The 12,812-nt window shown below is 40.4% G+C and overlaps 1 protein-coding gene across 40 annotated transcripts in view; it reads left to right on the top strand.

The window, feature by feature from the left end:
* The window catches only part of Pbrm1 (polybromo 1), a 93,661-nt gene that overhangs the window by 77,249 nt on the left and 3,600 nt on the right, over positions 1-12,812 (top strand). For 18 of the 40 annotated variants that reach the window (XM_046452810.2, XM_058582116.1, XM_046452808.2 and 15 more), the window contains 6 exons: positions 944-1,154; positions 2,236-2,437; positions 5,710-5,874; positions 9,222-9,377; positions 12,190-12,260; positions 12,370-12,586. In XM_046452810.2, the coding sequence (XP_046308766.1) occupies positions 944-1,154; positions 2,236-2,437; positions 5,710-5,874; positions 9,222-9,377; positions 12,190-12,260; positions 12,370-12,586 (1,022 nt within the window). The remainder of the gene's footprint in view (positions 1-943; positions 1,155-2,235; positions 2,438-5,709; positions 5,875-9,221; positions 9,378-12,189; positions 12,261-12,369; positions 12,587-12,812) is intronic. The other 22 variants (XM_046452831.2, XM_046452826.2, XM_046452829.2 and 19 more) reach the window with 3 other exon arrangements.

The raw sequence follows: 12,812 nt of genomic DNA, 5'->3' as shown, positions 1-12,812 counted from the left end.
GGGGTCTTGCTAAGTTGCTGAGGCTGGCTTTGAACTTTCGATCCTCCTGCCTCAGCCTCCTGAGCCGGTGGGATTACAGGAATCTGCCACCATTCCCAGCCTGGTAGATCTTAAAAAACTAAGGGAAAAAGAATATTTCAGGGGCTGGGATTGTGGCTAAGCAGTAGAGCACTTGCCTAGCAAGTGTGAGGTGCTGGGTTTGATCCTCAGCACCACATAAAAATAAATAAATAAAAACAAAGGTATTGTGTCCAACTACAACTAAAAAAAAAAAAAGAAAAAACTTAATTCATATCAAAATAGTATAGCCCAGTGTTTTGAGTTTCTTAAAATTTGGTCTTAAACTAGAGCAGTATACATTTCAAATAGAAAATATTAATTCAGTTAAATATGAAAAGAAAAGCTTTATAATCTGCTAGGACCCATTAACTGCTCTAACAGTGTCCTTGTAGCTGCCAGTATTTATAAAATGAAGACAGAAGTAGTTGCTTCATATGCTCTCTGAGGAGAGTGCTCCATTCCACAGATTATGAGAACTTTTTCTGCCATGTATAGAAAACTGGTTCTGACTTTGAGCAAAATGCTTCTGTGGGTGTTCCATGGGATCTTTCAAAAACAAGCTTTTCTAAGTAGAAGTGACTTCATAAATGCCTATTAAATTCCTTTACTGCCTTTAAAGTATACACTGCAGATTGCACAAGTCACAATAAGTGACTTACTTATTAAAAATTGATTGATTGAAGTACTAGAGATCAAACTCAGGGACACCCTATACTGAACCATATACTTAGCCTGTTTTATTTTTTACTTTGAGTCAGAGTCTTGCCCAGGCTGGCCTCAAACTTAAAATCTTCCTGCCTGGCCTCCTGAGTAGCTGTGATTATAGGTGAGCATCACTGTGCCCACCTGACTGTTTTATTTTTTTTAATGTCACTTCTTTCAGAAAACCAATTGTTCCTCAGAAAGAGCCCTCACCTTTGTTGGAAAAGAAGATCCAATTGCTAGAAGCTAAATTTGCTGAGTTAGAAGGTGGAGATGAGGATGTTGAAGAGATGGGAGAAGAAGATAGTGAGGTCATTGAACCTCCTTCTCTACCTCAGCTTCAGACTCCCCTGTCCAGTGAACTGGACCTCATGCCCTACACACCCCCACAGGTAAAGGTGACACATTCCTTTTACTTGTCTTGTTCTCAAGTTTGGTTTGCAGCTGGCACAAACCAAATTAAGGAGACATCCAGCCCTTCCATATATGAACCTCTACCTAGAATTCTACGGGGGCGGGGGGGGAGAGATTTTTTTTCTTTTATTTATTTATTTATTTGTTTGTTTTGTTTATTAGAAGTAGTCAAACACAATACCTTTATTTTATTTATTTTTATGTGGTGCTGAGGACCGAACCCAGGGCCTCACATGTGCTAGGCGAGCACTCTACCGCTGAGCCACAACCCCAGCCCCAGATTTTTTTCTTTATCAATGCCTTGTATTTAATTGTTTATATATTTTATTTTTAATTGACAGAACATTTGTATTTATCATGTGATTAAGCTGTTAATAATTTAAATCTTCTTGAGTTTTATTTAACTTGTTTAATGGCAAGTTTAATTAGAAGGCTCTCCTTGCTTTCTATTAAAGAAAAGCAGTAAAGGAATGGTATCATCCTGTTACTCTTAAGCTTTCATTGTTCTTATTCTTTTGGGTTTTGTTTGTTTACAGTTCTGGGAATTGAACTCAGAGACTCATGCACTAGGCAAAGATGCTACCACTGTGATGCATGCTCAGCCCTTTTTCAGTTTTATTTAATATAGGGTCTCACTGCGTTGCCCAGACTGGCCTGGAACCCTTGATCTTCCTGCCTTGGCCTCTGGAGGAGCTGGGATTACAGGCATATGCCACTGTGCCTAGCCCACTGCCCAAATCTTTTAAATCTCTCCCTCCTTAGAACCTCATCTTTGGCTGAGGTGATTCCTGTTGGTATTTTTTTCTCATTCAGAATTTTCTCAAGCTTAATTATGAGGTCATCATTAGAGATTGCAGTCATGGAATTCAGTGAAACTTTGATTTATTTCTTACACGGTAAGAGGCAAGAAAGAGGTATGTTTTGACCAAGAAAATGGCCAGCTACAAACTGTGCTATAAAACAGTAACTTTTGGATCACATGTTCCTGGCTTCCAGAAACTCTGAGCGGTTAATTAAATGCAATGTTCTGATGCACTATAAGAGTTTTCTGTCTTACAGTCTACCCCAAAGTCTGCCAAAGGCAGTGCAAAGAAGGAAGGCTCCAAACGGAAAATCAACATGAGTGGCTACATCCTGTTCAGCAGTGAGATGAGAGCTGTGATTAAGGCCCAGCACCCAGACTACTCTTTTGGGGAGCTCAGCCGACTGGTGGGGACAGAGTGGAGAAACCTTGAGACAGCCAAGAAAGCAGAATATGAAGGTAAATAGGGACTAGGCACAACTGTCTCAGCCTTTGAAGCAAGGGGGTGTTTTCAGGAATGCACGTGCATAGACAGGTTTTACTCTCTTGTTCTTGCCACACACACATGAACCTTGTATTGGGGACTGTTCCTGATGATAACCAGCAGAATAGATGCCAGTCTTGTTCTGACTAGGCAGATTGCTGCCCCTGACTTGGCCTCTGATCCTAGTATTGACCCCTCCCCAAATTTCTCAAAAAAAAATATTTTTACTGTTAAAAATTGCATGATTTTCTTTCATTGAGCTCTGTAAGCACCCAACATATGTTGAGCTGGGGAATGACTGTATGATGATGTTAAATATAATTTTGATTAAAATTTATCCGAAAGGGGACTTTTGAAATAAGTGATCTTCTGTTTCTTGATATGTTTAAACTCTCTGCTAAGGCTTGACTGAAGCACTTAATTTGCTAGGCAACTTGTGACCTGTGCTGTATTCATAGCTATCGTTAAGGCATTTGGGATCTCTTTGAGTTCCACTGCCTTTATTTTCTTTTTACTCTATAATTATATCACTTTGAGCCATGAGCTATGTATCATTCAAGGATTTGGTGGTTCTTAGTCATTAGGAACAAATATTTGAGAGATTTTTGGTGTTTTGGATGTTTTGTTATTATTATTGTTTTTAATATTAGGCATGGCTTTGATAAAGAAATTAATACTAAACATTCGGTTAGGCAGGACTTTGTACCTTTGAGCTATATTTTTTTCCATTTAGAATTTTATATAGAATTTTGATAGTTTAGAGCCATCCTCTTGTAATGATCAAACATTAGTCTTTTTGGCTAACTCCAGCAAATATAAATTAATTGTTAAGGCTGCCCTCTTTATTGAAGTTTATGAATCTTCAAAGAAACTCTTTAAAAAAGTTTTGTTCCTTTCGTTTGTGACAATTGATTATTATAAAATTAACTGGCAGGCTTCTTTAAGGATCTTCTGCAGAAGCCTAATCCTGCAAGATAATCAGAAAGCATTTTGTGGCAAAACCAATTTGAGCAACATTCCAAGCTCTTTATCTTCGAAACTTAAAGTGCATTTTCCTAGTTAGTCTCTAAGACCATTTTCCTAAGTTAGTCTCTAAAGATCGTGTTTTTTATTATCTGGCATTTTCTGAAATTTGACCAGGAATTTGTGTACCTACCTATTAATATCCTGAAGAACTATTCTTTAAATCCTAGTGAGTTCTGTAAGAATCTAGAACTTTGATATTTCTGCCTTAGTACAAATCAAGACCAAATACATCACTAAGATGAAGGAGTGTTGGAAATTAAGCTAATATGGATGTAAAACCAGTTCCAAGGCAAATAAAGCCAGGACTGAGTGACTGGTTACTTAGGTGTGAATAAGATGTGGAGATAATGTAAAGGTAGAAACACTGGTGCAGGGAGGGAGAGATTGATGGATTTTAGAAAGTTCTCTTACACTCAAATAGGGATCTCAAGTTTAGGAAGAACCTAGTGCAGGTGAGTTATGTGACTATGAGTCTTACCTAAGACTCTGAACTTTTGGTCTCCCCACCCAATGAACTCAAAACCCAGAGTTAGGAGTTTGACTGGCTTAGTTGTAATGATTCTTTTTTTTCCAGGACAGCCCAAATGAACTTCTCCCACAGAGATCCAACAGATAGTCACAATATTTGATGCACAGGCCTGGATTTGTTTTTCAAACTTTTTAAATTTTTATTTATTTATTTATTTGCTTGTTTGGTTGTTTATTTATTTTGCTCTCCCATTTTACCATGTCCTTTGTATAATGAAAATACTAGAATTTAACATGGAGGTGTAGATCATCAATGGTTTTTTTTATTGCTAGTTCAAGGAAATAGGTTGTTCGAATGGCCTTTATCAACCTCATGCTGGTGTTCTCAACCTCATGCTGGTGTTCTCAGTTTGTGGAGGGTGTGTGAAATTGGGAGTGTCAGTGAGTGGTAATAAGTCTCTGTAGGCAACTCTTGTCTCAGCCAGCAGCCTTTGACTTGCTTGACTTTCCCATTCTTTACCCTAAAGGAAAACTGGAGCTGTTGCTTCTCAATTTCTCTTTAAAGCCATATGACCTTGAGCTCTTTTCCCCTTCTCAGATCAGTGGTATCCTTTTGAATTCCATGTTTTGGAGTATTAGTGTGTGGCAGTTGACTGTGATTATCAGGAGTGGGGGTCATGGTTTGTTGGTTCTCTGTATCCTTGAACAAGTGACTACCTGTCTCCCATCCTCCATTTGCCCATCTGAAGAGTGGGGAGCATTTGCTATTTATGAATGGTGAAACAGAATAAACTGAGTGTGGTGGGAACTTTGGGACTACTTCTCCAGGAAGGATCCAGCCTGTTAGGCTAGGAACATGACTGTTGGGTTTGCTGGCTCTGGAGATGCAGAGAAGTGGGGGATAGGGGGACAGGTAACAGTCCAGCCCAGAAATACCACAGGCAAATACTTCTCTTGCATTGTGGATTCTGTAATTCTTGCTGATTTAGGATGATTTATGGTCAGCTTTGAACTACTCAGCTTCAGGAAACCTGATTCTTTTAGAACATCGTCCATTGCTATGTACATTTATATATTAATTACCTGCTTCTGATTATTGTAGCCTGGAGTATCATACATTTTTTTCTCCCTGGGATTTATTAAGTGTGACCTCTTTGGTTCATTAGAATATAGAAATTAGCTGTTTACTTTCCCTAAAACAGGCAGTAAGCTACTTTTCCCTTACAGAGTTAATTTTCTTCAGCTGCTAAACCTATGATACTAATGATAAAGAGTCCTCAATCTCAGTAAAATTGAGTAAAATGGAATCAGGAAAATATAGTAAGTAACAATTGTGCCAAAAATTATAATGGGCCATGGAATTGCTTCATGTTGAAATTATAAATAATCTGTAATGCTATTAATACTAGAATAATGGTAGCGCTTCTCATCTTCAGGGTGCCTCGTGAGATTAACCACGGTGGTTACGCTGGTGATGTGTTTAAATAAAATCTGTGCTTTCTGAATGTGTGTTGCAGTCTTAACATTCTTGAAATCTTTGCAGACCAGTTCTCAAGATGGGATAGGAAAGCTGGATTCTAGGTTACCAAGTGAAATCGGCCCGACTCCTCCTGTGTTGAGACTAGTCATCTACTGTTCCTTCCATTGAGACAGAACTGTTGCCTGTGTTTTTACTAGTCCTGTTGAATGCAATGGATGGTATTTTGAATTCCTGGGTTAAAAACAGAATTGAAAATCTGAAATGCCTTTACAGAGCGGGCAGCTAAAGTTGCTGAGCAGCAGGAGAGAGAGCGAGCAGCACAGCAACAACAGCCGAGTGCTTCTCCCCGAGCAGGCACCCCTGTGGGGGCTCTCATGGGGGTGGTGCCACCACCAACACCAATGGGGATGCTCAATCAGCAGTTGACACCTGTTGCAGGTAAAAACAGGAGCTAAGACCATTTTTTTTTCCACTTTAAGAAATTCCTTCATTTTTTTTTTTTTTTTCTCCAAGAGGAGTAGGCCGCAGTCTGTAGCCTTTTCTCATGACAGATTCAAAGTTTGAAATCATCCATGTTGTCCTGTATTGCCTTTCCCATATGGGCAATGCTTTCCCTTTGCCCCAGAAATGGGCCCTGGGCCCACCCCTGGGACCTAGTAGGGAGCAGCTCTTCCCTGGCTGTGGGCATGGTCTGGTGATATTCTCACCCTAGACTGTTCTTGATAGAACACTACAGTAGAAAATATAAATAGACCCTAAGTTATATTCTAGAGAACTCCCAAGAGAAAACACAAAGCCAGTCTTTAGGTTGTGTTGATATTCTGTCTCATGCCAGTATTCAGTTCGAGTTGTTCTGCTGCAGCCATCCTTTAAAGGCTGACCATTTAAAAGGATTTTTGACAATGAATTGTAAATCCTTTCTTGGTCACCAATGTGCATGACTGCTAAATAGAATACAAAGTCCTTATTCAATTCATTGTGCCCACTCTGTAATGCTTTTCTATTTAATTACATTAAACTGCATTTTCTGTTAGTATCCCAGTCACATATTTAAACCAAAAGCAAAAAGAAAATGATGAATGTGGTTTGCTTGTGTGTGTTGTCTTTGGTTCTGGTAGCCTTAGCAAATCTGACTATTCTTGATTGAATATCTTTGTCTGACATGTCTCCAATGAGAAGCCTGTAGACCACCTCTCGGGCCCCTCCTTTGTGATCTCTCCAAGTCTGATGAGATCTGTATGTGCCACCTGTGTTTCTTCTCAAGTAGTCTGAACTCTTAGGGAGCCCAAGACAGTGTTGTTCAAGGCAGGTTCATTGAGATGCTGTTTTTGTTTTGCTTTATTTTTTTTTGTTGTTTTTGTTTTTGTTTTTGCTTTTTAAGGAAGAGTAGCATAGGATAACTTTTCCATTGTTGCTCCTAACTTTTGTGATGGCAAGTTCTCAAATGCGCTGTCGCTGAAATCAGCAGTTGCACTCGCCAAAGCACATCTGAATCATGGCTGTCAGTACTTTCAGTGTAACTGATGTTGATCTAACAAATCTCATAATCGCCTGCTCTATTCCATGGCCCATTTTGGTTAATGGGGTTCCAGAAGTTTTTATAAATCAGACCTTGAACATGGGGACTTTGGAAGTTAGAATTCCCTCATTGACATCCTGTTTTGTTCTATTTGATGTGATATTGTGGCACTGTGCCCTTGACTACAAAACCCAGGGACATATTTACAAAATGAATACAAACAGCTCAAAACATTTAAAAAAACAGCAGCTGCAGCATTTTAGCTCCCTGTTAGGGAATAACATCATAGAGCTCTGTGGGTGAGAACCTTGGTCCCTCTAGAAAGCCCCGACTCCATTATTAAGGGTGTGCTGCCCAGATTTCTGGGTGTTGGGAGTGAAGGGCAAGCATTCTGGATGGTAAGCAGTCTTTGGTCCACAGTGGGAACTTTGAAGCTAAGAGGGTGATTTTTCACGGGTTTACAGGTTGCTTAGGGCCTGAGACTTAGCCTTGTCAGTGTCTGAAACCAGCTTTGCTTACAAGCATTGAAGCTCATTTGAACACATGTGACTGGGATAATAAATGCCAAAGTACAGTTTAATGAAGACAATTGTCATGTCGTTCAGTTCTTAATCTTCAATCACAGCCTGTGAAGGCTGCGTTCAGATGGGCTTTTGTAATTGAAAGCAAAGCCTCCTAACATTCTTAAATTTCTCACCTACTTATCCCTAAAAGCTATACCTTGTGGTGTGGTTAAAAGGCAGTTTGGTAGCATTGGATCTCCTCATGTTTAGATGATGGCGTCTATTCAGAAGTACTTTTTACTCTCTGAACTCTTTAACAAATGAAACTCGTCCTGTTTCATGTATAGAAATATTATTTTAAGTTTGTTTTATTGGTTTGTATAATTGTAAGTTTTTCAGTTTTATATATGACTAAGGAAACAAGGTAGTCAATCTCAGGATTTTCAGTAATGTCATAGCTTTAAAAGACTAAACTTTTTATAAATAAATACTTTAGAATAATTCCTAAGGAAAAGTCAGAAAGAAATTCTCAGAATCTGGAGTTTTCCACTGTTTCCCAGAGTGCCTCTACAAAGAGTATTGAATAAAAACTAGGCTTGGCACTAGTCCCTTAACTCTCCCTTTGCAAGAAGATATGATCAAGTGACTGCACTTCATGGGAAGCTTTTCAAAATTCTGTTCATCATGATCATTACAAATCCCAGAAAAGTCAAGTTGTTTTTCTTGTTTAAAAAAAATGCTATGTGATCTTAAAGGGTCTTTTGATAGGGAGTCCTTGACATTTGAAAATATTTTATTTTCACCCTTTTTGCCAAAAATACTTGTTTGCTGCAACTCTTCCCTAGCCAGCAGAAGATATTTGTTCTGTGAAGGTATGCTCTGAAAATAAAGAAATAAAAGCCTCTGTGAACAGAAATTCTATACCTTGATTAAAATGCTCCCTGTTAACTGAAGGTTTATATGACGACATTTGTGAGCTTGGAGACAGTGATGACAATTGGCATTTTCTCATGTCAGCAGAGCCTGATTCTCCAGCTGTACCTCTGCATGTAGGTTTCTGAGTGCCCCCGAGCTTTGGTTGGCTTGGGAGGATTTAGATTTTTTTTTTTAAACAAGTTTTGAGATCTAAAGATGAAATATTATTCATTGTGATGGCTCTTAGAAGCTGTTCCCCAGCTCAAACCCTAGCACAATTCATTCTTACCTGCAGTGGTGGGGCTAGAAGGGAGAAGGAGTAGATGTAAAAGCCTTGAAAAATTCTTGCCCCCAAGCTGGAGAACCATGCTTTCTGATCAGGACTCTGCACTTCATTTCCCTCCATTCTGATTTCTCCTCATGGGTACCCATGATAGGCATATGAGTGTGGGCAGAGTGGAATGATGGGGTATGTACTGTTCAATTAGAGTTGCAGTCAGCAGAACTGGTCACTCTCCTTGAACAGCTTGCAGTAATTTGGACTTTGGGAAGGCTGTTACTGGAACTCCTCTTCATTATTATTTAAGTGAAAACATAGCATATTTATTCCAGTGAAAATAACTACAAACAATAATGTACTAAGTACTAATTCATCTAGAAATGTGGGGTTTCATATGTGTAGCTTTTTATTTTGTTCATTATTGCAACAAAATAATTGCACTAATTACTGTTATATCATGCAGTACTAAGGGTGCTTTATTCGTTGATAGTGCATGTGGGGGGTTGTTATTACTTAGCTCATGTTGCATGTTAATGATGCATGTCTGAAATTTGTTGTGTCCTTCAAGGCATGATGGGTGGCTATCCGCCAGGCCTTCCACCTTTGCAGGGCCCAGTTGATGGCCTTGTTAGCATGGGCAGCATGCAGCCACTTCACCCTGGGGGGCCTCCACCCCACCATCTTCCGCCAGGTGTGCCCGGCCTCCCGGGCATCCCACCACCGGGTAAGAACTTCATCCTCATTCACTCATTAATCTCATCTTCGTATTCTCTTTTTCCTCCCTCAGCCAGTTCTTCCAGGAGACACCTGCTGCCCACTATGGCCAGGGTTCCCTCACTGAGTACCCCAGAGCTGTCAGCAACAGGGCCTAGAACGTGTTAAGCAGGTGGCACAGCACCTGTGCCCTTGTGGACCTGGCTGCCTGACAGTAGCACAGGGTGCAAGAAGGCAAAAGCCAGACTCAGCAGACCAAGAGGCAGGACAAATACTCAAATAATACAACATATGCCAAAAAGCAAGCCAGCCAGCCTAGAAATCTTGCACCCTCTGATCAGGGAATGAAGTTTCCCAGATTGCTAGCTCAGGATCATATTAAAATGCTTTTTTCATCTGAATGCATTTTTTTCATCTAGTGCAATTCTTACCTCACATGGTCTTCTGTGTAGAGTTCATCTCCTCATCAAACAACCCTGCTACTAAAGAACAGCCTAGCCCACCCTAGTAAACACTGATTTGTCTGTCAGCAGAAGTTCTTACATGTATAGTATATAAATGGAGCCCAGAAGTAGCTACATTTAGTTTCACTTTATAATGAATTAGCAAGCTGATTATTTTAAAGAAAAAGGAAAATTGTAGCTTCTCATATTAATTGCCATCATATGCAAAAGAACTGACTCTTGGCTATAATCTATTAGAAGGAATGTGGCCTTTAGATAACTTGGAATAGTATTTGCTCCATTATCTAAGATAATCGGGTAAGAGCCCAACCCAGATAAAATGTGGTTGGAAACTTATCAGGTTTGCTTATACCAGTCTTGGACCTAGAGACCATAGAGTTTTGCAGGGTCCAAACAATGCTGAAGAGGTTAGATACAGCAGTGTGTTGGGTTAACAAACCTGGTGGCCTGACCTGGAGCCTCCAGCCACACTCTTTGTGAGTACTGCTTAGATAACAGCTATAACTCCACTGAAGTATTTTTCCACATGTTCCTAGAGGAGGAAATGTTTTTGGAGGTAGGTGTTTCTCTCTGGAAATGGTGACCTATTGCGTGAATTGCTATGGCAGCAGGAGTCAGTCATAAAATAGGTATACCCGTGTGGTGGGTGGACTTGGCCTTAATTCTCTGCCCTCTCACCTTGGCACAGGGTATCTGAGTCAGTGAGACCATGTTGGAGTTGGTCCCTTCTAGATGTATGTACTCAATGGGAAGCCATGTCTAAGGCCCTGGGTAGGAGCTGTCTTTTGGTGGGTGTGGGGCATACCTGTTCTCCCATCCCCTCTTTCAGATTCTAAATCACATTTGAAGGAAGCACAACACCCCTGGTTATAGTGAGGGAGACAGGAAAGAACCCCCTTGGTATGTACATGCACATGTCTAATCAGGCTTTTAGGAACCCAGGATTCAGGGAAATTCCTGTGGTCACTCAGCTCACATTGTCACTGGCTGCCCCTGGCATGGCAGTTGTAAACAGAGGGAGAAGAGGGGTTTGCTAATTTGTTTGTGCTGCCCTGCAAAGCAATGATGTAGGCATCTTAGGGAGCCCCTTTATGTGTGGAGTCTAAGGTAGGTGAGTATCCTGGGGAAGGGGCTGGGTCTAGTAATATATTGCTGAAGCAGCAGTTCACCCAACACCACCTCTTCATTCATTCACAGATAACCATCAGGATCCTACTGTGGTGATCCAGGTACACTTCTAAGTACTTGAAATATAAAAAATCCCTGCTTTTTAAATGGAAGTTTGATTTTACTTGATTTTTTTTTTTCTCTTAACATATAAGAGGATGCCTATACTTCCTGGAAGTGGCATTTAACAACTCGGAACCTTAGAATAATGGGTTGATTCTGCCTGATCAAGTGCCAGCATTTTTAATCCAGAGGAACTATAGATTTTGAAGTTAGTTCCTTCTACATAGCCAGCAGGACTTAAAAAACAGCTTAACAAGGTTTTAGTTGTGGTTTGTTAGTTTTTAATGAACTGGGTCCCTTGCCAATTTTTATATTTTACCTGAATAGTAAATAGATGACCCTGAGATAAAAATAGCCTCAGACACTAAATTTAGGATATCTCATTGTTAACAATTGTCAGCAAACAATTACTAGTGAACATTCAGCAAGGGAAGTTTAATTATTACCAGAGACAGAACAAATATAGTAGGGTCATGAAGTCTTTGTTCTTTTGTCATTTTGCATCTGAAGCAATAGCAGCAAGACTACTCCACTAATACATCTCCATTTTCAGAGTACTGTTCTATCACATGGAAGTTTCATCTGCCAGCATTAGTGACTCCAGTTAGAACTAGATGCTGATGGTCTGGTCTGCAAGGAGACAGCAAGGCAGCACCTCCAACCTCTACAAAGCCCAGTTAACTACTTCCACAACCTCTTCTATCATGTCCCTCCTATGTTAGCACTTTGCTTACTGCCGAGCCTGATTTCAATACCATTTCCACAGGCTGCAGTTGGAGAATAATGAGTTGTCGCAAGAAATGTACCTTAAAAATAGAGGTGTATTCTGACTATAACTCACTTACTGAAATACTAGAATTTATGCAGTGTTCAAATCAATTCTAAACTATGAGTAATGGATGTACATCTGACAAGATCTACTAGCATTGTGCATTAGGTACCTAGAAACCAAGGAATGCAGATTTTCTATTTGACTCCTGTTCTGGATACTTAGGTTTCCTATCCACACTCAAGGGCAGAGGTGCATAGGTTGGCATTATCAAATGACATCATTTCTTATCAAACAATAGTTTTTTTCATCATCTCAACCCAGAGCCTCTAATTGTATCATTGCATTCTGAATTATAGGTGTGATGAACCAAGGAGTGGCCCCTATGGTAGGGACTCCAGCACCAGGTGGAAGTCCATATGGACAACAGGTGAGCCCCCAGTTTGATTTTCCTAGGACTCAAGAGATTTCTAGACATCTTCCTTGTCAACAATGCAGAGTATTTTTTTGTCTCACCATGTGGTCACATATTCTTTCAGGTGGGAGTTTTGGGGCCTCCAGGACAGCAGGCACCACCTCCATATCCTGGCCCACATCCAACTGGACCTCCTGTTATACAGCAGCCAACAACACCCATGTTTGTGGCTCCCCCACCGAAGACCCAGCGACTTCTTCACTCCGAGGCCTACCTGAAATACATTGAAGGACTCAGTGCTGAGTCCAATAGCATTAGCAAATGGGACCAAACTCTAGCAGGTAAGGAGAGTCCTTCTAAATAAGCCTTTGCAAAGTGTGTTCTTCCTCCTCATGATACTGTTAGCTCTTAACAAACACCCTCCACCTTTTTGGGGGGGCATAGGGGAGTACCAAGGATTCAACTCAAGGGCGCTTAGCTTCTGAACCACATCCCCAGCCCTTTGAGACAGGGCCTCACCAAGTTGCTGAGGCTGGCGTTGAACTTGCAAGTCTCCTGCCTTAGATT

The sequence above is a fragment of the Marmota monax genome, unplaced genomic scaffold (assembly GCF_021218885.2).
Source record: "Marmota monax isolate L192 unplaced genomic scaffold, Marmota_monax_Labrador192_F-V1.1 WCK01_AAM20220418_F8-fsc00042, whole genome shotgun sequence".
In the NCBI taxonomy this organism is placed as follows: Eukaryota; Metazoa; Chordata; class Mammalia; order Rodentia; family Sciuridae; genus Marmota; species Marmota monax.
This window is presented reverse-complemented; position numbering and strand designations above follow the sequence as displayed.